The following is a 26,428-nucleotide window of genomic DNA, read 5'->3' on the forward strand; positions in this document are numbered from 1 at the left end:
TTTTAATGGGCATTTTCTTTTGGGAAGGTCATGGACCTGAGGACCCATGAGTAAGTTAATTTCCAACTTTAAGGGATATAGACAAGGGTATTGTAAAGTGTTAAGGTAGCTCATGCAGTGCAACGTGTGGCACCCCCAAAGGGACGTAGGGGAACCTTGGGGACCTCAGGCAGGGGACAGGGAAAGTCCTGCCTCTAGTGCAGATGGCCAGCTGTACTGCAGTCCTAACACGCTGGAAGTGACCTGGGTCAGATTCCAATCCTCCTTAGCTCCCGGCAGCTTGTTTAGTAGAGGATACGGCCCTAGATAAAGGCTGGGTGGATGGACGCCCAACACCGTCCCTGCCCTGAAGGGCAGGATTTAAAGGGCCAGTCTAGCCGAGCGCCCTCCAGTGTGCTGCAGTCACTTCTTGAACGCGCCTCTCCAGCCCAATGAACTCTGGATTTTTTTCTTTCCCCTTTCCCTCGCTTTGCGACTCTATCTCCGAGAATAACCTACTGCCTAGCTGAAGCGGGGATCGACATTCTGAGCACAACCTCCTGCCCACTCCCGGACCTTCTGCGGAGAAAGCGGACCGCCCCGGGGTTCAGAAAGGTTGCGCGGCCGCCGGGGTGGGTGGGAAGCGGCGTGCAGGAGGAGGGCGGGGCTTCGGCGGTTGGGCCGAGGGGAGGAGCCACTGTCTGGGCTAGCGAGCTGGCGCGGGGTGGGGGAGGCAGGGGGCGGGGACGCTATAAAAGCTCTGCCGCCGGGGAGGGCGGGCCTGAGCCTCCGCTTGGGCTTGGCTTGGCTGGGAAGGCGTAGCGGCCCTGCCGCCGCCGCGCCTCCGACGCTGAGAGAGGGGCCGAGGAGGGGCGAGGGAGCGCGGGGCTGTGCGGGCATCTCTGCATCTCCCGGTCCGCCCGAGCGTCGTCGGCGGCCCCCCGAAGGGAGAGCCCGGGAGCCGGAGCTTCGGCCTCTGGCGCTGCAGCTGGCTCGGGCTGGGGGTGCGGAGGTGAGGGCATCCCGTGCCTGCGGCGGAGAGGACCGCAGCCGCTGCGGGGGTGGCGGCGGCAGCTGCGGCTGCGGCTTTGACGCCTCTGCCGGGGTCCGGGAGCCGCGGTGCCGGGCTGGGGAAGGCCTCGTGGTGGGAGGAGGTCCGGGACTGGGCTTCTTGCTTTTTCCTTTGTCCGGTAACAGGAAAAGCCCCTGCCCCTGTGCCGCTGTGCGCTAGGTGGGATGGTTCGGAGGGCTGGAAGGGCGCTGGGCGTGGCCGGGTCTTCCCCCCGCCCGTGTCCCCAAAGCCTTCAGCTCTGCTGAGGTCCGAGTCCTTGGCTGGAGCGGGGAGTGGGAGAGTTAGCGGAGCGGAGCGCAGACTCCCCTTGGGCAGAGCTGTTAGCGGGGGGACAAGGATGGGCCGCTGATGGCTCGGTCCGTGAAAGTTTGTGAGCTCCTGGAAGGGGACGGCACAGCCGCGGCGCCCCGAGGTGTGCCGGGCCGGAGCCCAGGTAGACCGGGGGCGGCGTCGTTGCTGCCCCGTAATGACGGGAAACTGAGGCGGGGGCCCCCCGGCCGTCCGGGCGCCTGAGACCTGAACTCCTCGGAAGTTGCGTGGGAAGCATTTTCTTTAGAGCAAATCTAGGACGAGGATGATGAGGCTGGCAGATCTGGGCATGGGAGAGGCTTGTCCATGAAAAGTGTTCCGAGTCGGGCCGTTTCGTGGCTCCAGTTGCAGTTCTGCCTGCCTGGCTCTAGGGAAAAGCTCGATTTTCTGGAACCATCGCCAGTGTGGACGGGTGCCCTTTTTTTCATAAATAACCTAGTGTTGGATGGTGCTTGTCCCCTGTGCTAAGGTAGAGTCCCTGGCTTGGAACCTGGGAAGACGGGGTGCGGGCAGTTTAATAGAGAATGTTCAGAGACTTTTTTGTTCAGTTCTAATGGAGGCTTCCGTCTCCTTGTGCTCATGCCTGCCTCCCTCACTCCCTTGTGTAGCCCCCTCGGTTTCAGCGGTGCTGCTTTCTTCGTTCTCTTTCCGTAGCCGCTTCCCTTCAGACCGTTCAGGAGAGCCAAGCGGGGAACATGAAATCCGCCAAGCAGCCGGGGAGCCACGGCCAGTGTGGGGAGAGCCAGCCGCCTCTGAGCCCCCTGCGGTCTGCTCTCAATTCAGTTGTAACTTCTTCTCAGGCCTATGAGACCTACATTGACAATGGACTCATATGTCTCAAACACAAGATTAGAAATATTGAAAAAAAGAAGGTAACTTTTTTCAGTTTCTTAGGTGGGATGTTTAAAAAAAAATGATGTTTTCAGTCAGGCACCTCCCCTTCTGAGAATGAAATCCTAGAATAGGAGGATATAGAATAAAATAGTGTAATATAGTATATCAAGAATAGCATGCGTGCAAAGCACAATTTAGATTTGTTATTTGTTGAGCTGAAGGGTTTATGCTTTATACTGTTAGTTTGCATACTGTTGTCTAAATACTTAGAGATTTATTAGAGCATTTATCTTTTTTTTTAATGAGAAGGCATTGCTCAGACAGAGGGAATACTAATAACTTGAAAATCCCATCCCTTGTTTGTGTTCTTTCTGCAGTAGTTATTGCAGTAGAGCTGCAGCAGTGATGGGAAGCTTGAGGAATGATGGGCTGTTCTAGCAGTATTAGTTTATAGCTTGAAGATGACACGGTCAGGAAGTGGATCCTTTTAGAGATGTTTATCAAAGGTGAAAGAATTAATATGGGCCTAGTATGATTACAAAGACTGATGTAAAAATTCCAAATTCATGCCATAACTAATTTTTTTGAGTTATGGGATGGTATTAAATAGTATTTCATGTTTTCATTATTTATTAAATAATTACTGGTTATTTCCTCTTGGTATTCTAAATGGGGGTACCAACTGAGTGGGCTTTATGGCCCTGAGTTTCAAATATTGGAATATAAATGTGAAACCAAATCCTACAGAAAACTTTAGAGTTGTTTTTATGGGAGGTGCATATGTATATGTCAGTATGTATGTATGCTATTCAAATGGTAAGTCTGGTTGGGTTAGCGTGGAGCTAGTTTTTGTGGTCCTAGGCTTTAGTTCTTAGAAGGGCCAGTTACTTGTAGCTTCCCTGTTGCCACAGACTGGGCCTGATCTGACTTTGCATGGATGAATGTGAGGATCAGCACAATTTCATCTACTTTACTGGATACAAAAAGCTTAAGTCATATTGATGACAGGTCAACAGCATGGTCTATGCAAATGATGTACACTGTCTGCTGTGTATTGGAAGCTTAGAAGTGATGGCCTTTGAGCATATACTACATAATTTTAAGTGCATTTAACTAAATTTGTGTGTTAGCCAACATAATGTTATAGGACTACCCTCAAGTGCTTGACAGTAAGTACATGAGGTTGTCATTGTACCAGTGTATACAGTAACACTGAAGATTGATCATTTCTCACATTGTGGTAGGTTCAGCATGAGTGCTATTTTCTATGATGCTTTTCTTAAATTCAGTATGAAAGTTATTACTCTTAGACTTGGCACATCAAAAAAAGGTACAATTGAAGCAAACAGTGCACCACAAAGAAATGAGCTAATATCAGCATAGGGCTGAATGCCCTTTATGCTAAACACTGGGTTGTTCCAAACCTTGCTTCTAAGTACCTGACTTTAAATTACTCTCAATAGATGATTCTACCCTTTTGAGGTAATATATGATATGGGTATGAGTGCTTTCATTTTTCCTGTCTCTCTGAAATACTTTTCTCACTGTCATCTACTTTTTTTCCTTCCTTTTGATATTAAAGGATAAGCTGAACGTCCTTGCTAAGGTTAACCCCTGTACTCCTGACACCCTTTTTCTTCATGACCTTGTTTCATCAATCATTCATTTTCTCTAATGACTCTTCAATCTCTCCACTTCCTTCAGTCCACAAACACGTGCTCAGACCTGTTCTGTATCCCTCCTTTCCCACTCCCTTGCCTTCATTACAACAAAAGATAACCAGAAATTTCACTTTCATCAAAAAAAAACTTCTAGAAAAAAATAGGTTATACTCATTACATCCACTTTATCTTCAATCCCTTTTTAATTAAACACATTCCTATCTTTTTACTGAAACTTCAGCTTTCTTCATCCTCTTTGACTTCAGCAAAGCATAAGTATGTGTGGGATATCACTTCTTTCTTAACAACCATTTCTTCCAAACACCTTCTTTCAGGGGTACATTTATGCCTCTATAACCATTCCTTCTTTCTGTTCTATGCTGGTGCCATTTTCTTTTCCTGTACCTTACATGGGTATCCCCCAAATTTTTGCCTTAGGACCTTTTCTCTAGCATGTCATTCATTACTATAGCTTTAGTTACCACCTCTAAACTCTTAAACCCCCAAATTTTTATGATTTCTCCTCTAGATTATAGTTCCATATTTCTAAAAATTTTGCAGATTTCTGTACCTAGATGTCCTGCTGGCATTGCAAATTCAGTATTTACAAAACTGAACTCATTTCTAACCTCTGCCCTTATACCTACTTCTGTTTCTGATGGAGGACAGTGTTCCATCTTTCCACTCACACAAAAAGCAGATACCATCTTTGACTTTTCTCTCCAGGTCTTGTTGATTCAATCCTGTCTCCTGTAATATAGCATCTGTTTCTCTCCATTTTGATCACAACAATCCTACTTTAGTACCTCACCACTTTTTACTTGAATTTGAACTAGCTTCTTAACTCATCTTCATCCAGTTTCTTTTCCTCCCTGATTCAGCCTTCACTGAGCTGTCAGAGTAAGCTTCCTAATGCAATGTTTTGATCACATCACTCCCTCTAATTAAAAAAAAAAAAAAAAAAAAAAAAAGAGCAAAACTTTTTTTTTGTGACTCTCTGTTACCTTGCAACTATAGTATAAAGTCCTTATGGTGCTTAAAGAAGCCCCCTGGTATTGCAATGCTATTCCCTTTTAGTGAAAGGGCATAATGTATTGACCACTGGATTAAGAGTAAGGCAACCTCAAGTTTGCCTCAAATGCTTAATTAGCTGTGTGACCCTGGAGAAGTTACTTAACTCCTCTCTTCTTCTGCAAACTGGAAATAATAATTCCATTTATCTCTGAGGGTTGTTGTGGGAAACAAATTAAATCATACATGTCAAATCCTTTGCAAGCCTTAAAGCATGATAAGCTATTATTTGGTTCAAACCAAGCTGACTGCTCCTCTGTCCTGTTCTGGATGACCTCTTTGTGCTGTTTGTACCTAACGCTTCTCTGCCTACCTCCTACTCCCTTATCTAAAACCTTTTTTTCTGTCAAATGCCAACTTAGGTGCCTTACTTCTACGAAACTTTTCCTGACCTATTTCTCTGCTGACTCTTCACCTAATTGAAAGTGATCTCCATTTTGTGATCACTCATAACATTTTGGACCTCTCCTTTGTACCACTTCAACTTCTTATTATTGGTCATAATCTATATTATATTTCTTCTCCCTTGCCTTTGCCTCTCTCCAGATCTGGGACATAAAATGGAAGTGGTTTATTGCCTGTGTAAATGCATAATAGAATGAGCGTCCTCTGGAATTAATTATTTTTTTCAGCATATGTTTTCCTTTTTCCCTTTTATCAAGATCTTATTTTAGAAATATAGTCCTATGTGTGTGCCAGGACTAAACATAGCTTTATACTACTAAATCATAAAGTTTTTCAGAGTAGGTGTTCTTTTCATTTTCTATCAGATGTTTAATTTACCCAATTTGATTAAACAAACATTTTTGTGTATTTTCTTCTCCCTTCCCCAACTCCTGCTGTAATAATAGAGGCTTTGAAATAGTAGCATTTCTTGAGTTCGCAGCATTACCAAGTTTTGTTTTGTTTTGAATAAATTCTTCAACTAGCAAATTTCTTAGTTTGCTTACCTTAAATGCTAATCTTGCAATAAGGAACTTAAATTTAACTTGACTTTCATGAGGAATTTTTAGGAACATTGTTGTGGCTAGATAATAATCTAGATAAATGGTGGTCAAATCTGTACGAATTTCCCTCTTAAGATCAATTCTGTTGTCCTCAACAGCCTTCTAGCCATACCTGGGTGTTCTGTCAGCTCATTAAAAGCAATATATCCAAAACTGGACTTGACTCTGACCATTGCTCAGTTTTATTCATCTTTGACTTTTCACTTCTTTTCCCTCTTCTTTATTCCCCATATTTATTTCCTTGCCAAGTCACCTCATTTCTGTCCCTACAGTATTTCTCATCTTTATCCCTTCCTTTCAACTTCCATTTCAACTGGTTTTTTTAGGCCCTTGTTGCCTCTTGCCCAGACTATTGTGATAATCTCCTCATCTGTCTTCTCTTATTCCCTTCTACAGTTCATCTACATAGCTGCCAAAATGTTCCTAATGTTAAAGTCTCATCATATCATTTCCTTGCTAAAAACCTTCCTTGGATCCTTGTTGCTTCCCAGATAAAATAGAAATTCCTTAGCCTATCATTTAAGACCAGTCATAGTCTGGATCTAACATGCCCTTCCAACCTTATTTCACATTATTCCCTTCACATTTTCTGTGTTCTGATCACATTGGAATGCTAGCCACTCAACCAGCCTCATCCTGAACAAAGTCCAGTGCAAGTCATGTCATCAATTCTCTGATGTCACAGTCTTCTTGGAAAATGAAGGATGAACACAGCAGCAACAACTATGCATTTATGCAGGCCAGTAAACCATTTCCATTTTTCTCCCTTCTTTTTTCCCCTGCCTCTCGCAGCTAAACCCAAAGCTAGTATGTATTACTGTTTATATTTGCTTGTTAATCCTTCTTTAAGCAGTGTATTAGGCATTATTGCTTCTGTGATGCCTATCTTGGTTTCTGATCCTCTTCCTAGCAGCTGAAATTATCCCTCAAATCTTAGAGAACTTTTTCTCAATCTTTGCTCTACTCTTATTGCATTTTTAGTCTAGTTATTTGGGTATGTATGTAAACCATCATATGTCGTAGCCCACATTCAATTAGATGGTGAAGCACATGGCTGTTGTCTTTCATTTGTTTTCCCAGCATTTATCAAAATGTCTTGTATATAACAGGAAAGTAGATTTTATTTATAAAAATTTAATCTTCAAACAACTTTTTGTCAAACTCAAAGTTTTTCTATTTTTAGCTTAAACTAGAAGATTATAAGGATCGCCTGAAAAATGGAGAGCCACTCAATTCAGATCAACTGGTAAGTAGACAGCCATCCTCTAGAAACCATGCAGCTTCAGTTTTTAAGGGGGGGAAGAACTTCAAGATTTGATTAAAAGCAATGTCCAAAACTGGACTTGACCATTATAGAATGGGGAAGAGAAATGAAGATACAGTGAGTCACGTAAAAGTTTCATTGAGTCTTCATGTCTCTGAGATTTAAGTATACTTGCTATTAGGTCCTGTCAGTAACATACAGTCTGTTTGGGGTGCTAAATATGAGAGGTAAATGCTTCAAGATGATTCTTTTTCTTCTTCTCCTTTCAGTTTTGGAGAATTGCCAACTTTCTCTGCATGTTCTTAAAGTGTCGAATGAATTTTGTCTTTTAATTTGAAGCTCTACCACCCAGTCTTAGTTGAAATAAAGTTTCAATTCTTTTCTTCTCCAACTCTTTTTATCAAGAAGATAGGATCACGAGGAAACAAATCCAGGGCAACTCCCAAAGAGAATTCCTTGGCAGTTTTTGCTGAGTAATTTTGCTTTCCTTTTGCCATCATCACCAGAGCAAGTGAGGGAAAAATAATGGCTTCGAATGACATTTTTTGTCCTTGTACTGTTCTTGTGGTATTAGCACCTAAAGAGGTTCTTTTATGCAGACTCTCTACTATGGGCAGAATTTTGGAGTATGTATGATATGTTTATGTACTTGTCATTTAACTTAGTCTTGATAACTTGTACCAAGGTGCATTAGGTAAAGATAAGGCATTGCTCTCTTTCTCAGGTCCCTGGCATGCCTAGGTAGACTTTCATTTGCTCTTCTTTCTGCCATAGTAATTTCTTTCTCCTTTTTTACTTAAACTCCACCCCTACTTACACTCTGCATTTTGACTCTAGGTCAGATTATCTTTTTTTTCCCCCTGTAGCAGATGGCAAACTAGCTTGGCCGTTTGCCTGAATTCTATACTGGGTGAATGTCTCCATTAATTGGTCTCCCTAGAATCAGGCTTATACATAACCTGATGGAGGCAGTCATCTATATGGTATTACTTATTGTACCTTAGAATCAGAGTTGGAAAGAACCTTGGGAGATTATCTAGTCCCTTCTACAACCTTGTTGACATAGGTTGTCATCTATGCTCTACTTCAGGGGTTCTTAACCTTATTTGTATCATGAACCCCTTTGGCAGTCTAGTGAAGTCTATGGGCACATTCTCAGAATGTTTTTAAATGCATAAAATATAGAATAACAAAACATTTATATTTAAATAGTTATCAAAATGTATTTTTTAAAAAAAGTTTACAGATCTTGGTTAAGAAGGCATGCTCTACTTTAATGGAGAATATAATATTTTACAACAATTTTTTAATTGATGTTGTTTCCAAATATATTTCTTCCCTCTGTAGTAAGAACTCATTACTTTAAGGCAACATGTTTTACTACTAGAAAAGACTAATTGTTATGAATTTTTTCCTTTGTACTGAGCCCAGTGCTGCTACCCTATAACATTGTTAGACCTAGTGCGTTTTTTGGGGGGTGAGGTAGGGCTTGGATTGTGAGAGGGTATCTTGCAAGGTCCCCACCTCTCTATAATTGGAGTCTTTGTAAAATTAGAGTTAAGAGTTCAGCTCTTGACTCTGCTGTTTGCTGCATGATGTGATCAAATTGCTTTACTTTTTTTTCTGGGTCTCAGTTTTTCTTACTGCAGAATTAGTGAGTTGGATCAACTTTAAAGCTTCTTTAAACTCCAACCCTTTTGTCTCTGAAGGTGAGAAAACCCAGGTTCCATATAGCTCAAGGATCTGTAGAGCTCTCAGCTGTAGGCCATCCAGTTTGTGTGATCTACAATTTTTAATTTGGGTCAGATAGCTTCTATGTTTTATGAAGTATATACCTTGAAAAAAAAAGATTAATAATGATAGCTAGCATTTTTATAGCACCTACTACATGCCAGGAACTGTGCTAAATGCTTTACAAAATCTCATTTCATCTTGTTTTAAGTTAGTGTGAATTTATTGTATTTTTTATTAGACTTTGATAAGGGGGATATACTTAGTACATAGTAAAGTAAAGGGTTAAGGTAGGACTTATAGTCTTTCAAACTGAGTGCTAAACATAATACTCTGACCCTCTCTTGATCTAAAGCTTTTTTTTTTTTTAAACTAAATTGGCTATTCATTCTAGCTTATGTACTTTCTTTCAACTTTTGTTCCTTTTAATCAGCTTCTCATGTCTTTTTTCTAACTACTCCCACATTGCTTAGAAACCATGGAACCACAGAAGCTTACTTTAAATCCTAAACAATTATTCCCTCTACCTTGTATCTAGCAGTGGCCATCTATGGTTTGCTTAAAGACCTCTAGTGAAAGAGAACCTCCTATAACCTAAGGCAGCTCCTTCAGCTTTGGAATAATTCTAGTCATTCACAAGGTTGTATTTCCACCTTGAGCTAAAATCTACCTCTGTAGTTTCTATCCATTTTTCCTTGTTCTGAACTCTGGGACAAAGCAGAACAGGTGTAAATCCACCTAAATTTCATAGCCCTTCAAATACTTTAAGATTACCTTGATACTAACCAAATGTGTTGTCCTCAGGTTCCTTCAGACCTCATCAGGTATGAATCCTCTCCCTCAAGCACCTAGGTAGTGTTGTAGGTAGTGTTAGACTTGTAGCCAGAAAGACCTGAGTTCAAATTCTACTTCAAACACTTATCATTTGCGTCACCCTGGAGAAGTCATTTAACCTCTTAGTCTCAATTTCTCATCTGTAAAATGGGAGTAATTATAGCACCTACTTCTCTGAGGTTTCTTTTTCTAATATTAAATGAAATAATATATTAAAGAGCTTTGTAAACCTTAAATCACTTTATAAATGCTATTATGATGATGATGATGATAATGTTTATGTTTACTGCCATCCTGCTTTTCTCCCCTGTACCAGTCATCATTGCCCTTTCAGCACCTAGTGACTGAAATTATTTCAGAATATACAATAATATAGTAAAAGTATGATATATTACTAAAGCAGTAAATGTATGTGTACGTGTATGTATATACATTCTCTAGCAAACAGTATCAATTCACATTCTCAAAAGATTTACAGTACTTAACTGTTGTAGAAATCCTAAATCTGTCCATCAGCACATTAGGAGGATAATTCTTCAAAAACTAGGCTTTGTGGAATGAATCTCTGCAGCTGCAGTTTAGTTAGGCTCATAACATTCATTTAAGTTAAAATGTGGTTACTAAGGTTTCATGAATCAACCTGATATTCAAGTCTAGTGTTTTGATAATTGCCCTGGTCAAGTGTCATATATCAATATCCTGTTTTTCATGTCTTGTACGTAGCAGGTACTCAAACTTTATTAAATTGAACATGTTATTGTAATTAGTTAATATCACCAAACATATCTTGTTCTTGGAAGATATATTTTTTCCCTCTGCAGAAATACTTTGAATAATTTAAAGACTTTGAAGGAGCTACTGTGATTGTGCACACTGTAGAAACACTAAATTCAGTCAGAAAACTTGGATTTCTTCTCATGTTGTCATTTGTAATGTTAATCTGTGGACCTTGGACAAATTATTTAACATCCCTGAGCCCGCCTCAAATTATTTAGCTGTAAAATGAGGGTAGTAATATCTGTACTATGTCTCTAAGAGGAATTATTTGTTGCATGAAAAGTGCTTTATGACTTAGAAAGCACAGTATTAAAGTGACCTATTCAGGAAAACATAATAGCTAAACTACATCTCACTTGCATTTTGAATAACCTATGTAAGTCAGACCCCCTTCTATCCACCTCTCACCTAGATTATTTCAATAATCTCTTGATGGGTTGCCCTGCTCCAAGTTTCTCCCCTTCCTCCTCAATTCCATCCTCTACACTGTTGCCAAAGTTATTTTCTTAAAGCTCAGATCTGAGAGTACGGCTCCTCTACTCAACCAGTAATCATAGCTTTCCCATTACCTCTTAAGAGCAAATATCAAGTCCTCCGTTTAGCTTTTAAAAAACCTGTTGCCAACTTATTATTTCAGTCTCTTTAGACATTATTTCCTTCTCCCACTCTTTGATTTCTGCCAAACTGGCCTCTCTGTTTCTCACGCAGAACTCCATTTCCTGTCTCTTTGCACTAACCATTCCTCATGACTGGAATGTAGTCTCTCTTTACTTCCATCTCTGAGTTCCTTGCTTTTAAGATGTAGCTCAAGCACCATCTTATGCATGAAGTATATGCCGCCTATTCACATTCCCTCCCCCAGTCAGCTGCTACTGTCATCTCTCCCTTGCACTGTGCCTTCTCTTTAACTACTTTGTGTGTAATCACTTTATGTTTACACTGCATGTGTTTATGTATGTGCTTGTCATCTCCCCCATTAGAATATAAATTCCCTTTTCAGTAGGGATTGTTGCATCCTTGTACTTATATCCCCTCTGCTCTAATAAATACTTGCTGGCACTTAAATAATTTAATGAACTCTGTATATTTTCTTTCAGCTTTAGTAGCAGTATGGAATTTAGTTTATAAAATGATTGAAATATTGAATATTTATTGTTCCAATTCAGATCTGGATTAGGAAGAGAAAAAATTCTTTGGCCTAAGTGTTAGGTGCTAGAACAATAGGCAAGTGGTTCCTAATGAAATGGTTTTTTTCAGTGCTGTTGTATTTTGGATTGAGTCAGACAACTGTTGAACTGTGTCACACTTTTAAGAATGTACATATGGGAGAGAGGATGCCATGAGCCAGTTTGATCTCATGCTTAGCATAGAGTGTTAAAGACTCAGATTTCAAACAAATAAACTGACGAGTATTCCATTCAAGGTACTAACCCAACTAGAATATCCATGAATAAGTACCTCCTCTTTGAATTTTGAATTGCTGACCTTTGTTAAAAAAGAACAGCACACACACACACACACACACACACACACACACACACACACACACACACACACACTCACACACACTTTTCCCCTCTTTTCCTTCTCCAATTGTAGAGTGCTTTTCTTTTGACACAGAGACATGCATGTTAAATGCTTGCTTTTTAATTGTTTTACAGGAGGCAGTAGAAAAGTATGAAGAAGTATTACATAACTTGGAATTTGCCAAGGAGCTTCAAAAAACTTTTTCAGGACTCAGCCAAGATGTAAGTAGTTTCAGGAAAAATAACACAATTTGAATGGGATAATTGAAAATCAGTAGTGTATACAATATTCCATAGCCCTTAATCCTCACCTCCACAAAGATGGCACATTTTCTCAACCCTTCTCTGAAAGCCTGCTCTAATTGAATAGTGTTGAGTTAAATTACTGTTCTTTCTATTTTATATTATTATAGTAATTATATATATTTTCCTGGACTTTTTTTCTTTACTCAGCATTATTTCATATAAATCTTCTCTAAATTCTTCATGTTCATCTCTTGTGGCACAGCCGTCTTCTTTTACATTCATGGATTGCTAACATGATTTGATGGGCATCTATTTAGTTTTGAGTTCTTACAGTAAAATCTTGAGTTTTGTGGAAAATATTTTTTTAAACACTATCGCACATGTAGGTGCAAACTAGAAATTTTCATGCTTGCATTTGTTCTATGAGGTACTTGGGTTTTAGAGCTTGAACAAATAATATCAGCGTTTTTGTTTCATTGTCAGGTTCTTCCAAACATTTTTTGTTTGTTTCTTTAAACTTGCTGGGATTTTTTCTACTCTGTCCTATAATGATATTTTGGCAGAAGTCAGTGGACCTGATTATTTTAACTATAATATATGTTCAGTTGGTTGATAGAGAGTTGACCTTAAAGTCAGGAAGATCTGGATTCTAATTTTTGACACATACTGGCAACATAAGCCCAGGCAAGTCACTTAACTTCTCAGTACTCCAGTTGTCCTTTTAAGGCTAAATTGCATTGGTAGAGGGAGTCAGTTTGCCTAGAAGCTTCCTAGATGAATGGAATCACTAGTATAGTGTCTATCCCTGTATATTGAGACAAATTGATTGTGTCATGTTATCATGTACATCTAGTGACCAAAAACGTTGGATTAAAATACGTCTGACTAATCTGTGCTTTGATCTTCTGCTTTAGACAATCGAGCATTGTGAGTAATCAACCAAGATAGTAAAGTTTAGTGTGATTTGCTTATTTGACATGACAGTTTGGGGGGGACAGAATTCTGTGGGATTATGCCTTAGGATACAAGTTCTTGTAGGCTTTGTTGCAAAATAAGTCATCCAGTTATTTGGAACTGACCATTCTTTTGGCTCGCCTTGGTCCTTCTTTTCTTTGGAGCTGTCTGTTAGCCTTTTTACTGTATTGGGGGGGGGGGGGGGGCGGGGCGCATGGAAAGCAAAATATACATTGAGAATTACTATGTGTATGTATATATGTGTGTGTGTATATATACTCACATACACACACATGCATGGATACATATACATGTGTAAATTTTGCTTTCAAGTTATTCTGATAAAGGTTGGTCTCCTTTTTAGGATTAACTGTGTATTTCATTGAGTCTCTTCATGGTAGATGATAGAATAGTAGTAGTAGTATTAGTAGTAGTAGTAGCTGACAGGAGACTAGGTTCTTTGTCTCAACACTACTACTAACCACGTAACCTTAGGTAATTTGACTTCTTTTTGTCTCAGTTTTTTACTACATTTTTATATCTGTCTTTCTTATTTATATCAAAAAGGTAGTAGTAGAACATTTATCTATTCTCCTTCCTAATTTCCATCTCTTAGAGGCTTTGGCTTCCTTTAAAATTTGTCTCAAGCACAACTTCTCCCAGCTGTCTTTTTCCCTCCCCTACTAATATATACCATCTAAGCCTACCTTGCATTTACTCTATATTTACCTTATATATTCCAATTTTATCTTCTCCTCAGTTCGCATATAAGCTCCTAAAGACAAAGACTGTTTTTATTTCTTTCTTTAGCTCTTCAGCATTTTGCAAAGTGCTTGGTTTATAGTAAGTACTTCATGAGGACTATTTGGTAGGTTTAAAAACACTTAGTTGTAAATTGATATAATTAGAATTGGCTACATATTCTGTTGCTTTTTTAAATTGTCACATGATATTTGAGAATCTTTAGCTGTTTTGGGTTAGAGGTACAATTTCAGTAGCTCATAGGATAAAGGTAGCATCATGTAGGGAGAGCACTAGCTTTGGAATCAGAGGACATGATTTGGAGCCCTAGTTCTGTTGGTATAGCTCTTGTATGAAGTTCTTTTTAGCTCTACATCTTACAAGCCTCATTTTCTGTATATGAAATTACTAGTGGAAGACAGAGCTGGTAACCCATTTTTATAAGAATTTGTTTTTTATAGCTCCTGAAAGCCCAGAAGAAGGCTCAGAGAAGAGAGCACATGATAAAACTTGAGGCTGAGAAAAAGAAGCTCCGGACTATATTTCAAGTTCAGTACGTCTTACAGAACTTCACACAAGAGCATGTACAAGAGGACTTCAAAGGTGGCTTGAATGGTGCAGTGTATTTGCCTTCAAGAGAACTAGACTACCTCATTAAGTTTTCAAAACTCACATGCCCTGAGAGAAATGAGAGCTTGAGGTACAAAGGTTCTCCTAAAATGGGACATATACTTCATTTAAGTTTGTTCATATTTGGGAATTAATTAGGAAGAGCTTTGAAGAATAGAAAATCCTATGATTAAGAGCCATAGTATTTATTTGGAAGGGCTAAACTTGGGATAAGAAACTAGTCCTTTCCTTATCATTCATATATCCTAGTACTGTAGCACTGATTGTTACAAAGATTATTCAAAGATCAGTCTAACCTTAATGTAAAACTGCGTTATTTGATATTAGCAAAACTTTTTGTTAAGGTAAAAACAAGGTTTTTTATTATCCCAGAGTTTTTATATCTTTGTTTCTCTGCTCTTGAATAATGAGTAAGCAACATTTATCTTGTTCCAAAATAACTGAACTTTCAAAAAGGAGAAGTACTTGGTATTCCGTCATCATCCCTGAGGTAAAAACTGAAAAAGGTAGCCCAATAGCAAAGCACAAACAAAAGATTTATATAAATTAGACTCTTTGGTGAAATTTTTTTATTCCTTCCCCCCCACCCACTACACCATACCTTCCAGTTATCCATATTTGTCATCTTGTTTTGAACAAATAATATTTTTTCTTTTTTACAAAGTTTGATGGCATTTTTGTTTTATTCTGTTAAAGTAGGTTTAAAATTCATCTGCAAGGGACCTGATTTCTAAGCAATCTAAATCTCTATATGGGAGCTATAAAATTCAGTCAACTCGTAGCCTCTTGCAGTTAGGCACATCAGCTCCTCATGCCATCACTAATACATTTTCTCATTTCCTTCCCTACTGAGTATACTCGGGCAGTATGTAAATGTATGTTTTACCTTAGGCTAAACAAAATTTTTATCTTTAAATATCATGTAAAGGGTTCTTAAATAATCCATGATGGAACTTATATAATTACCCTTATTTGACCTCAGTAGTCATGAGTTGACAATACAACAGCAGTAAATTGTAGTTTTAAACTTATCTGTTTCCTAATAACTCCTTTTGGTAACTGTGTAATGAATGCTGGCAATCAAGAGTCCTTAGCCTAAAGATTACTTTTTTTTTAGTTAGATTGTCTCATAAATTCATTTGAATTAAAAATCTAATAGCCAATCAGTTTTGACAGTTTACGTTTAATTTTTCCTTTCTGTTGGAAACAAAATTTCTTTGACTGTATATGGACAGGAATTCATAATGTATCCATGCCACAATATACTTCTAAAGTTGCTTTATTTTTGCTGCTTTTCATTTTTAGTATTGAAGACCAGATGGAACAGTCATCACTCTACTTTTGGGACCTCTTGGAAGGCAGTGAAAAAGCAGTGGTAGGAACAACATGTGAGTCTCTTCTGCTTGATGGATGCCTACAAACTTTATTCTGTGAAGTTTAGTATCAAGCTTAAATGTTTAAAATATGGGGAGGATCAGAACTCCCATCAGGCATCAGGATATCCCATAAATTTCCAATTCTTTGCCACCACAAAAAGGGCTGCTGTAACTATTTTTTTACATAGAGGTCCTTTTCCCTTTGGGATATATACATGGTAGTGGTATTGCTTCGTCAAAGGCTTTTTTTCATTAATTTATTTGTTTTTCGTTTTCAACATTCACTTTTATAAAGTTTTGAGTAGCAAATTTTTCTCCTTCCATCTCCTCTTCCCTCCCCAGGACGACATGTAATCCGATATAGGCTACACATGTACAATCATATTAAATATATTTCCATCTTAGTCATGTTGTGAAAGAAGAATCAGAACAAAAGGGAAAAACCACAAGAAAGAAAAAAAAGAAAATAGTATGATTTCATCTGCTTTCAGGCTCATAGTTGTTTCTTTGGATGTAGGTAGCATTTTCTATCATAAATCTTTTGGACTTGTCTTAGATCATTGTATTGCTGAGAAGAGCAAAATCTATCAAAGTTGGTCACTGCACAATGTTGCTGTAACTGTGTACAGCGTTCTCCTAATTTTGCTTACTTCACTGAGCATCAGTTCATGTAAGTCCAGGTTTTTCTGAACTCCACCTGCTCATCATTTCTTATGGAGCAATAGTATTCCATTACATTCATATACCACAATTCATTCAGCCATTCCCCAGTTGATGGGCATCCCCCCAATTTCCAATTCCTGGCCACCACAAAAAGAGTTGCTTTAAATATTTTTACATATGTGGGTCTTTTTCCCATTTTTATGATCTCTTTGGGATACAGACCTAGCAGTGGTGTTTCTGGGTCAAAGGGTATGCGTAATTTTATAGCCTTTTGGGCATAGTTCCAAATTGCTTTCTAGAAGGGTTAGACCAGTTAGTTCACAACTCCACCAACAGTGCATTAGTGTCCTATTTTTTTATATCTTCTCCAACATTTGTCATTTCTCCTTTCTGTCATATTAACCAATCTGATGGTATGAGGTGGTACCTCAGAGTTGTTTTTATTTACATTTCTCTAATCAAAAGTGATTTAGAGCATTTTTATGTCACTGTAGATAGCTTTAATTTCTTGAATAACTTGTCTTATAGATTTGACTCAGTTCTCTATATATTTGAAAAATGAGGCCTTTGTCAGAGAAACTTACTGTAAAAATATTTTCCCAATTTGCTGCTTTCCTTCTAAACTTCACTGCATTGGATTTGTTTGTGCAAAACCTTTTTAATTTTATGTCATCAAAATTATCCATTTTATGTCCTCTATTTCTCGTTTTGACATAAATTCTTCCCTTATCCATAAATCTGACAGGAAAGATATTCCATGCTTTCATAATTTAATTATATCTCCCTTTATGTCTAAATCATGTACTCATTTGAACCTTATCTTGGTATATGGTGTGAGATATTGGTCTATGCCTAGTTTCTGCCAAACTGCTTTCTAGTTTTCCCAGCAATTTTTCTCATACTGTGATTTCTTATCTTGAATGCCTGGATCTTTGCTGTTTATCCAACACTAGATTACTATGGTAATTTACTATTGTGTAATGGTAATTTAACTGTGTGCCTAATCTGTTTTACTGGCCTACCACATTTTTTTTATTTAGCCAGTACCAAATTGTTTTGGTAATTACCACTTTGTAATACAGTTTGCTATCTGACCCTGCTAGGCCACCTTCCTTCACATTTTTTTCCCTGATATTTTTGATCTTTTGTTCTGCCACATGAATTATTACTTTTTCTAGCTATATAAAATAATTTGGGGTAGTTTGATTGGTATGGTATTGAATAAGTAAGTTATTATAGGCAGAATTATCATTTTTAAAAATCATATTGACTCTGCCTACCATGAGCAATCAATATTTCTCCAGTTATTTACATCTCACTTTATTTGTATAAAAAATGTTTTGTAATTGTATTCCTATAGTTCCTGGGTTAGTCTTAGCAAGTATTTTATATTGTCTGAAGTTATTTTAAATGGAATTTACTAATCACTTTAGAAAAAACATACAATACTTCTGTAAGGGTGATGTGTGGTTAGAACACTGGAATTAGATTCAGAAAAGAGTTGGTTTCAAATCCTGTCTTGGGATACATTAACTTTGTGACAGTAAATCACTTAACATTTCTTTACCTCAGCTGACTCCTTAAGACTTGATAAATCCTGAATTGGAGCTACAAATGTGGGCAATTAGCATCTTTTTCATATTGAGAAAGTACTTCTAGGAGGGGTCAGGAGCCATAGTCATGAAATCTAACAAAATGAGGTATTGCTTCTTAGCTGTAAATCACTACTTTAAAATCCATTGTGTTTATTTAAAAGACACAGTCTTTCTCATGTAATAGAATAATAGATTTAGCTATACTTCAATTTTTTGGTCTTTAAATAATGTGATAGTAAATTGCTTGATTCTATTGATAGTCAATGGTATTAAATACTTACTGTGTGTAAGAAACTGTGCTAAGTATTAGGAACACAAAGAAAGGAAAAAAAAAAAAACCCAAGCCAGAAACTCACCAAAAAAAACAGTCCTTGCCCTTAAAGAGCTCATACTCTAATGGGGGAGAAGACATGCACATGCATAAACAAGCTATTTACAGGATAAATTATGATCTCAGAGAAAAGGAACTAGCATTAAGGGGAATTGAATTGAAGAAGGCTTCCTTACCAAATATTGTTTTAGCTGGTACTTGAAGGCTCCAGGTGTAGAGGAGAACCACTGATTTATGTGATGGAGTGTCTTGTGTGAGGAATAGCAAGGAGGGTGGTGTCACTACACTTTAAGAGGGATGAAAAGGTTTGGAAAAACACTGTGGTGAGTGGGATTGTGAGTTATTTGGAGAAGCACAAAAGGATTGATTGCCTTGCCGTAGTGAAAGCCCAGTTGAGATTATGTAACATAAATTTGTAATGAAACAGTATGCTTTTGTGATTTTCTCCAGCTTTATTTAGTAGCAGGTGAATAGGAATGAAGGCCACAGATAATAATGACCTTAGATTAGTTCAGGGGCCCCATCTTCTTCCAAAATTTTTTTCTACTAAATTTTCCCAGAAAATTAGATCAACTAATTGTTGATCACTATTGGCACATCTGGCTTTTGTCTTCATTATTCAACTGAAAATGCTCTTCAAAATTACCAGTGGTGTTTTAATTGCCATCTTCACTAGTTTTTTTCTGAATCCTCATGCTTTGACTTCTTTTCAGCATTCATCACTGCCCACTCTGTTCACTCTTGATTTTCCCACCTGTCTGACCAAATCTTAGTCTCCTTTGCTCACTGAGTGTTCTCCCAAGTGTCTGTCTTGAGTCGCTTTCTTCTTTTCTCTGTATACTATTTCACTTAGTGATTTCACTTTTTCTCATGGGTTCATTTACCTTTAAAATGAGTCCCACATCTACATATCTCCCCCTAATCTCTCACTTGACCTTCAGTCCAGCATCATCAATTACCTATTGGATATTTCCACCGGAATCCTGTAGTTAGCTCAAATTCAAAGTGTCCCAAAACAAGGACAAGCCAAGAAGCCACTAGAATTAATGGAGAACTTCCAGTCACCCACAAGGTCACCTTTGACTCCTCATTCTCCCTCATCCAATCAGTTGCCAAAACTTATCATTTTTTTGGTCTCCAATATCTCTCAGATGAATCTCTTTCTCTTCACTCACGTGACTGCCACTGTAGTTTAAGCACTAATCTCCTTTTTACTAGATTAGTAGCTTTCTAATTGGTCCCTCTGCTTTAATCCTTTCCCTACTCTTTTCCATCTTTCACTAGCTACTGCCATCTTCTTCATGAGGCTGTCTGGGTTTTCTATTGAAAGCATATACATGTGTGTATTTTTGTATATATTTGCATGTTGTCTCTTTCTATTAGAATATGAGTCCTTTGAAGAACAAGCATGTTGTGTTTTTCTCTTTGTATTTTCATTGCCTGGCTCACAGTAGATGCTTAATAAATGCTTGATTGATGACTTTGAGTAAGGGTTTATAGGGAAAGAATTGTTTTGGCTGTCCCTCATAGTAGATTTCAATTTCATGATGGACCAACTAGAAACCCTTAAGCTAATACATCATTTTATAGGAGCCTGGGTTAAATGACCTGCCATACCAGTTTGCATTCTGGTTTTGTGCATGAAACTCTACATGGCATAAAAATGGACTAGTTTTTAGGTAACTACCAATTGTGTTCTAATTCTACCTCTTCTTATAGAAAAAAAGGGCTTCTGTAATATCTAAGGTTACACCAAAATGTTTTTCGGTTTTTATTTTTTGAATTTTGCTGTGCTCACATCTGTGTGTGTGTGTGTATTTGCAAATTGTTAGGTTCTTTATTCTTTTAATGTCCTTCTTTCTTAGACAAACACATGAAGGATCTATTGTCTAAACTGCTGACTTCTGGCTATTTTGAAAGTATTCCAGTTCCCCGAAACAACATTATAAAGCAGAAAGAAGATTTGGATGAAGAAATCCAAGGAAAATCAGAGAAGAAGCAGTTATTACAGACAGAATCTGTTAAAGAATCAGGTTTGATATGAATAGTAGAATTTTTGATTCTGTATTAGCAGCCGCTTGTTTAACACTGGTCAGTGTGAATCACCTAGCTTTTCCTAAGCCACTTTTACATATTTTTTATCAATAATCAGGGAAATTTTTACTTGTTTCTGGGTAGCCTCTTATTTAGGAAAAGCTTATCTTCATGTTAGACTGATGCTATTTAGGCTGTGAACCTTAAAATAAATTCTAGGTTATGCTTAATTTTGTTGCTTTTGGAAAACATTGATTAAAATAAGCTTTCAAAACTATTGGTAAGATCATTCTATTATAGACTTTTGTTTTGTCCAAATATAAGTATAGTAGAATCTGGAAAAAGTTGATTGGGAACAAACAGATATCTTCAAAATATTACTTGCTTAAAATGGGGTAATCCCATCTCCTGTGAAGTAATAAAACACAGCTTTCTTAAATTAAAAAAAACAACTACCAAAACACAAAGCAAGTGTTTACTAAAACATAAAATAACACAAAATTTATAAATTCAGTTGTAGAATGATGATGTATTTTGTATTTTATAATATCCCAAGTTGTATCCAGATTTGTTTTTTTCAGAAATTCATTCTTAATTTTTAGATCATATATACATAATTACCACTAAAACAGTTTAAAGCAGTCTAGCAAAATTATGCAATATAATTTGTTACTCATTGTAATGTGCCTGTTTCATTCCAACTCATGAGTTATAATTCATCCTACAACTTCTTTTTGACTGTTCTTATTTCTCATAGGAGTGGAGCAACATTTCTGAGTTCTGGAAAGCAAAGAACATTTTTAGTAACACTCTAAATGCTTAAAATGCAGCATTTCATTACTTTGTTCCTAAGAAAAATTGATTTGGAAGACATAAAATTAATTGTCCTAAAATTATTACTGTTTAAATAACCTGTCTTTCCTGTACCATATGGACAGTAGGATTGATTATATTTTTGCTTTTTTCCCTTCTTGCTTTTTATTTCTTTGGGAATTGTGTAGCTCATACCTATATAAATTATTTTGGTATCTTTTCTTTTAAAAATTTCATTGATACTTCTTGTCTTTATATCAATCATTTCTCATCACTTGTTCCAGACTGAACCTTCTCTTGTGAAAAACATCTAATATAGAAATCTTGTCTGACAATGTATATAAATATTCTACTTTAGTGGTTCCTGTCCTTCTACCAACATGGGAGCTGTTTTTTTTTTAAAAAAAAAATATTTTCTAGGACCTTCTTTGTTTTTTCCATTACTGAGTCCATTTCTTTTTAATCATCTTTTCACTTTGATGGTTGAAATCTTTGTGTATATCCTCTGATTTTACTTTCCCAGTCACCAGTGGAGTGAAACCAGGCTGTGCTTGCTCCTATACTTTTTAGCATGATGTTTTCAGCCTTGTAGTCAAATGCTTTCAATGAGAATGAACATGGCTACAGGAAAATACCGCACTGATGGTAAATTCTTCAACTTGAGAAGGCTACAAGCCAAGACCAAAGTGGAAGGAGTGTTAGTGCGTGATTTTCTAATTGCAGATAATTGTGCACTTAGTGCTGCCTCTGAAGCTGAGAAGCAACAAAGTATGGATCAGTTTTTTGCTGCTTGTGCTAATTTTGGCCTAATAATTAACACCAAAAAAACACAGGTGCTCCATCAGCTGCCACCACACCATCCATATGTGGAAACATCGATTATAGCAAATGGAGAAGTTTTGAATGCTGTGGATAAGTTCACCTACCTTGGTGTAGTATACTTTCCAGGGATGTAAACATTGACAGTGAGGCTGACTCACACATTTCCAGAGTTAGCTCAGTTTTTGGGAGGCTCCAAAGGAAAATATGGGAGAGAAGACTGACTATTAGACTGAAGGTCTACAGAGCTGTTGTGCCGACCTCATTGTTGTATACCTGTGAAACCTGGACAGTATACCAGCAGCATTTCAGGAAAATTCCTTTTGAATTGTCTTAGGAAGATTCTGAAGATCACCTGGCAGGATAAGATGCCAGATGTTGAAGTCCTTTCTCAAACTAAACTGCCAAACTTTCAAACTCTGCTTCAGAGAGTGCAACTCAGATGGGGCTGGCCACGTTGCTTGAATGCAGAACATATGCTTGCCAGAAAGACTGTTTTATGGAGAACTCACACAGGGCAAGCATTCATGTGGTGATCAGAAGAAGCAATTCAAGGACCCTCTCAAGGTCTCTTAAAAACTTTGGAATTAATTGTGTGACCTGGGAGATGCTGGCATGGGCCTTAGCGTGGCATGCCCTCGTCAGAGAAGGTGCTATACTCTATGAGCAAAGCAGAATTGAAATAGCTCAGAATAAACGCAGGATAATGCAAATTTAGAGAATCCACCCCAGATGGTCACGTGGACCATTTGTGCTCTACCTGTGGTTGAACATTCTGAGCTTGTATTGTATGTGATCAGCCACAGTTGGACACACTGAAACTTAACTCTTAACGTAGTGATGTCATTTTGGTCCTCTTTCAGAACAAAGAAGCAGCCAACCATTTCCCTTTGTATCAATTCATAAAAATCTTTCTATATATTGACTAATTATTATCACGTAAGAATAATCCATTCATATACTGTAGGGTTTTTTTCAGCCATTTACCAGTTCATGGGCATTTATTTGTTTCTAGTGATTGGCTACCACAAAGAGTGCTCCTATAAATATTTTTGTATATTTCTATATGTTCAGGTATTTCAGTTGTTTCTTGCTCTTCCTGACTGCATTTGGGGTTTTCTTGGTAAAGATACTGGAGTGGTTTCGCATTCCCTTCTCCAGCTCACTTTTACAGATGAGGAACTGAGGCAAATAAGATTAAGTGACTTGACCAGGGTCACACAGCTAGTGAGTGTCTAGTTGGGTTTGAACTCAGGAAAGATGAGTCTTCCTTGATTCCAAGCCCAGTGCTCTATGCATAGTACCGCGTAGCTGCCTCATGCATTGGGCTATATGCAAGATAGGGAGGTTGCTAAGACAAAGGAAATAGATAGTTTAGTCACTTTTATTGTGTGATTTCAAATTAAAATCCAGAACAGTTGTATTAGTTCACAGCTCCGTCTGTATGCCTGTTCCCACTTTCAGTACTATTTTAATAAAAGCCTAAAGTTCTCACCAGACTATGTAAGAATAAAGAAATCCAATGAGAGATTATTGCAAATGCCTTCTTCTACCCCAGAACTGCCAAAAAGTCAGAAGACCACATATGACAGGACAAGGGGCACCTCCAGCAAAGTGAATGCCAATATGACCAGAGGCAGGAAATATATAGTTTTTAAGGTTCTTGTGTTCAGAGGCAACAAGAATAAAAAGTAATCCTGAGAGCCCTGGGTGAGAATATAGTAGGAAACCAAATAGAAATGCTTTGTTGTTCTAATGTTTAAGTTTGGAATTAATTTTTAAAAATATGTTCCGTGTTAATTTGGGTATACTACTTAATCTATATTATAGTTAGTGTTGGCAATAGTTATATTGATAGAGCAGTGAATCTCTCCAGTTGTTTTTCTCCTTCATTTCTGTATTCATTTATATTTTGTATATCTTAATTTGTTAACTCCCAGATATCCATGGTATTTTGTAGCAGTTTTCTGTAGAATGATGACTTTAGTTAGTACTATATAGAAATGCTAATGATTCTTGTGGATTTATACTGTATCCTACCATCTTATAACTATTAATCATTTCAGTTTCTTTGATAATTCTCTGGGCCTTCCTTTCTTCCTCCCTTTTTTTTTTTCCCATTTCCTTTAAACTTTATTTTCAATTCTAAATTATCTCTTTCCCTTCATCCACTTCCTCATTCAATACTCATTACACATATTTTTCATGATGTATTCTACATAGAAGTTAAATAAATAAGGTGACAATTCATAGCCTTGTCATACTCCTTCGCGTCTCCTTCACAAATCAGTTGCTCCATGGTCAGCTCTCACTGTTGCTTCTTGACCTGTTATATTGGTTCCTCAGGAGACAAGGTGATTTTTTTTTCTTCCAGCCTAACAGGTCATGTTAATATGATTTTGTGTCAATGAAATAATTCTTTCATCTGTTTCATTCATATTTTGAGTTCTTGGTAAGTCATAGAGCCAATCAAACATCTGAATATAGGGGATTTTAAGGTTTTTGGGTGAGAAGGGAAGAACAGTGGATTAGCTTTTATTTAGGGGAAAATATTTGGGGATAATCTTGAGAAGATGAGAAGAAATTTTTTGTTTTGTTTCAAATAGCAAGTGACTCACAGTTTCACCTAAAGCCATCACCAATACTTGTAGATTTATTCTTCACTCTGCACAGTCTGTAATGCAAGTATTGTTATTCCAAATCTACTTCCAAAGTAGGTAATATCCCATATCATACTCTCTTCTTCCACATTTGATATTGTCTGGGTGCACCCTTTCAGGCCAGAGGAACTTGTACCATCGTAGCCAGTAGGAATTGTATCTGTTTTCTAAAATGGAGCCTTCAAAAAGTACCCCCCTCTCTTTGAGGACTTGCCACATTTTGTGGTGGTTCACACAGGAAAAGGCTTTAGTATAGCCATGAAGCAGAAGTAGACTTCTTTTTCTGGCACTCCGTAGCTTTCTCCATAATGCAGTAAATGTTGGCAGTTTAGCTTCTAGTTCCTTTGCCTCTTCAAAAATCAGACTCTACACCTGGTAATTCTTGGTTCACATGTTGCTGAAGCTTTGCTTGCAGAATCTTAAGCATAATCTTGCTGGTATGTGAAATGAGCATAATTGTTGAGTAATTTAAAAATTCTTTGTCATTGCCCTTCTTTAGGATTGGGATATTAAGTGATCTTTTTTAATCTAGTGGCCACTGTTGTGTTTTTCAAATTTGCTGGCATATTGAGCGCAATACTTTTAACAACATTGTCTTTTAGGATTTTAAATAGCTCAGCTAGAATTCCACCACCTTCCTAGTCTTAATTGTTAGCACTGCTTCCTAAGGTCCACGTTGACTTCATTTTCTAGGATGTCTGGCCCTAGATCAGTAACCACACAATGATGGTTATCGGTGGTATTAAAATCTCTTATAGCTTTTCTGTATATGCTTGCCATTTCTTAATCTCTTAAGTTCCTCCATTTTGTCTTTCATTATGTCTGTTTTTGCATGAACTATTCCCTTGATATCTCAGATTTTCTTGATGAAATCTCTTGTCTTTCCCATCCTATTGTTTTCATATATTTCTTTGAAGCATTCTTTAAGAAACCTTATCTCTTTGCTGTTCTCTGGAATTCTGTATTTATTTGGTATATATTTCCCTTTCTCCTTTCCCTTTTGCTTTCCTTCTTTCCTCAGCTCTTTATAAAGCCTCCTTAGACAGCCATTTTTCTTTCTTGAGCTTCTTTTTCTTTGGGATATTTTTTGTTGCTGCCTCCTGTACAATATTGTGAACTTCTCTCCATAGTTCTTCAAGTACTCTTATCTTTTACATCTAATCCCTTAGATCTAGTTATCACTTTCACTTCATATTCATAAGGGATGTTATTTAGTTTATACCTATGCAGTCTTATGGTTTTCCCTACTTTCTTCAATTTGTCTGAATTTCGCAATATGAGAGGCTCATGATATGAGCCATAGTTAACTCCAGCTGTTGTTTTAAATGACTATATATAGAGCTTCTCTACTTGTGGCTGCAAACTATATAATCAGTCTGATTTCTGTATTGACTCTCTGTTGATATCCACATGTAGAGTCGCTTTTTGAAAAGAGTGTTTTTTATTGGTCTCTGCCTTGCTGCGTTTTGTAAGGCCAAACTTACCTGTTATTCCAGTTACC

At 37.7% G+C, this 26,428-nt stretch overlaps 1 protein-coding gene across 9 annotated transcripts in view; it reads left to right on the forward strand.

Annotated features, from left to right (window-relative positions):
• The first annotated feature begins 715 nt into the window (after positions 1–715).
• The window catches only part of CAPRIN2 (caprin family member 2), an 81,149-nt gene continuing 55,436 nt past the window's right edge, over positions 716–26,428 (forward strand). For 8 of the 9 annotated variants that reach the window (XR_011977118.1, XR_011977117.1, XM_072654403.1 and 5 more), the window contains exons 1-7: positions 716–991; positions 2,015–2,232; positions 7,117–7,179; positions 12,201–12,287; positions 14,468–14,706; positions 15,942–16,024; positions 20,467–20,634. Coding sequence is in view for 7 of the 9 variants with exons in the window: in XM_072654403.1 (XP_072510504.1) it covers positions 2,056–2,232; positions 7,117–7,179; positions 12,201–12,287; positions 14,468–14,706; positions 15,942–16,024; positions 20,467–20,634 (817 nt within the window). In the remaining 2 variants the exon portion in view is untranslated. Of the gene's footprint in view, positions 992–2,014; positions 2,233–7,116; positions 7,180–12,200; positions 12,288–14,467; positions 14,707–15,941; positions 16,025–16,568; positions 16,683–20,466; positions 20,635–26,428 lie in introns of those variants that run through there. The other variant, XM_072654408.1, reaches the window with a different exon arrangement.

Source organism: Notamacropus eugenii, chromosome 3 (assembly GCF_028372415.1).
Source record: "Notamacropus eugenii isolate mMacEug1 chromosome 3, mMacEug1.pri_v2, whole genome shotgun sequence".
Classification (NCBI taxonomy): Eukaryota; Metazoa; Chordata; class Mammalia; order Diprotodontia; family Macropodidae; genus Notamacropus; species Notamacropus eugenii.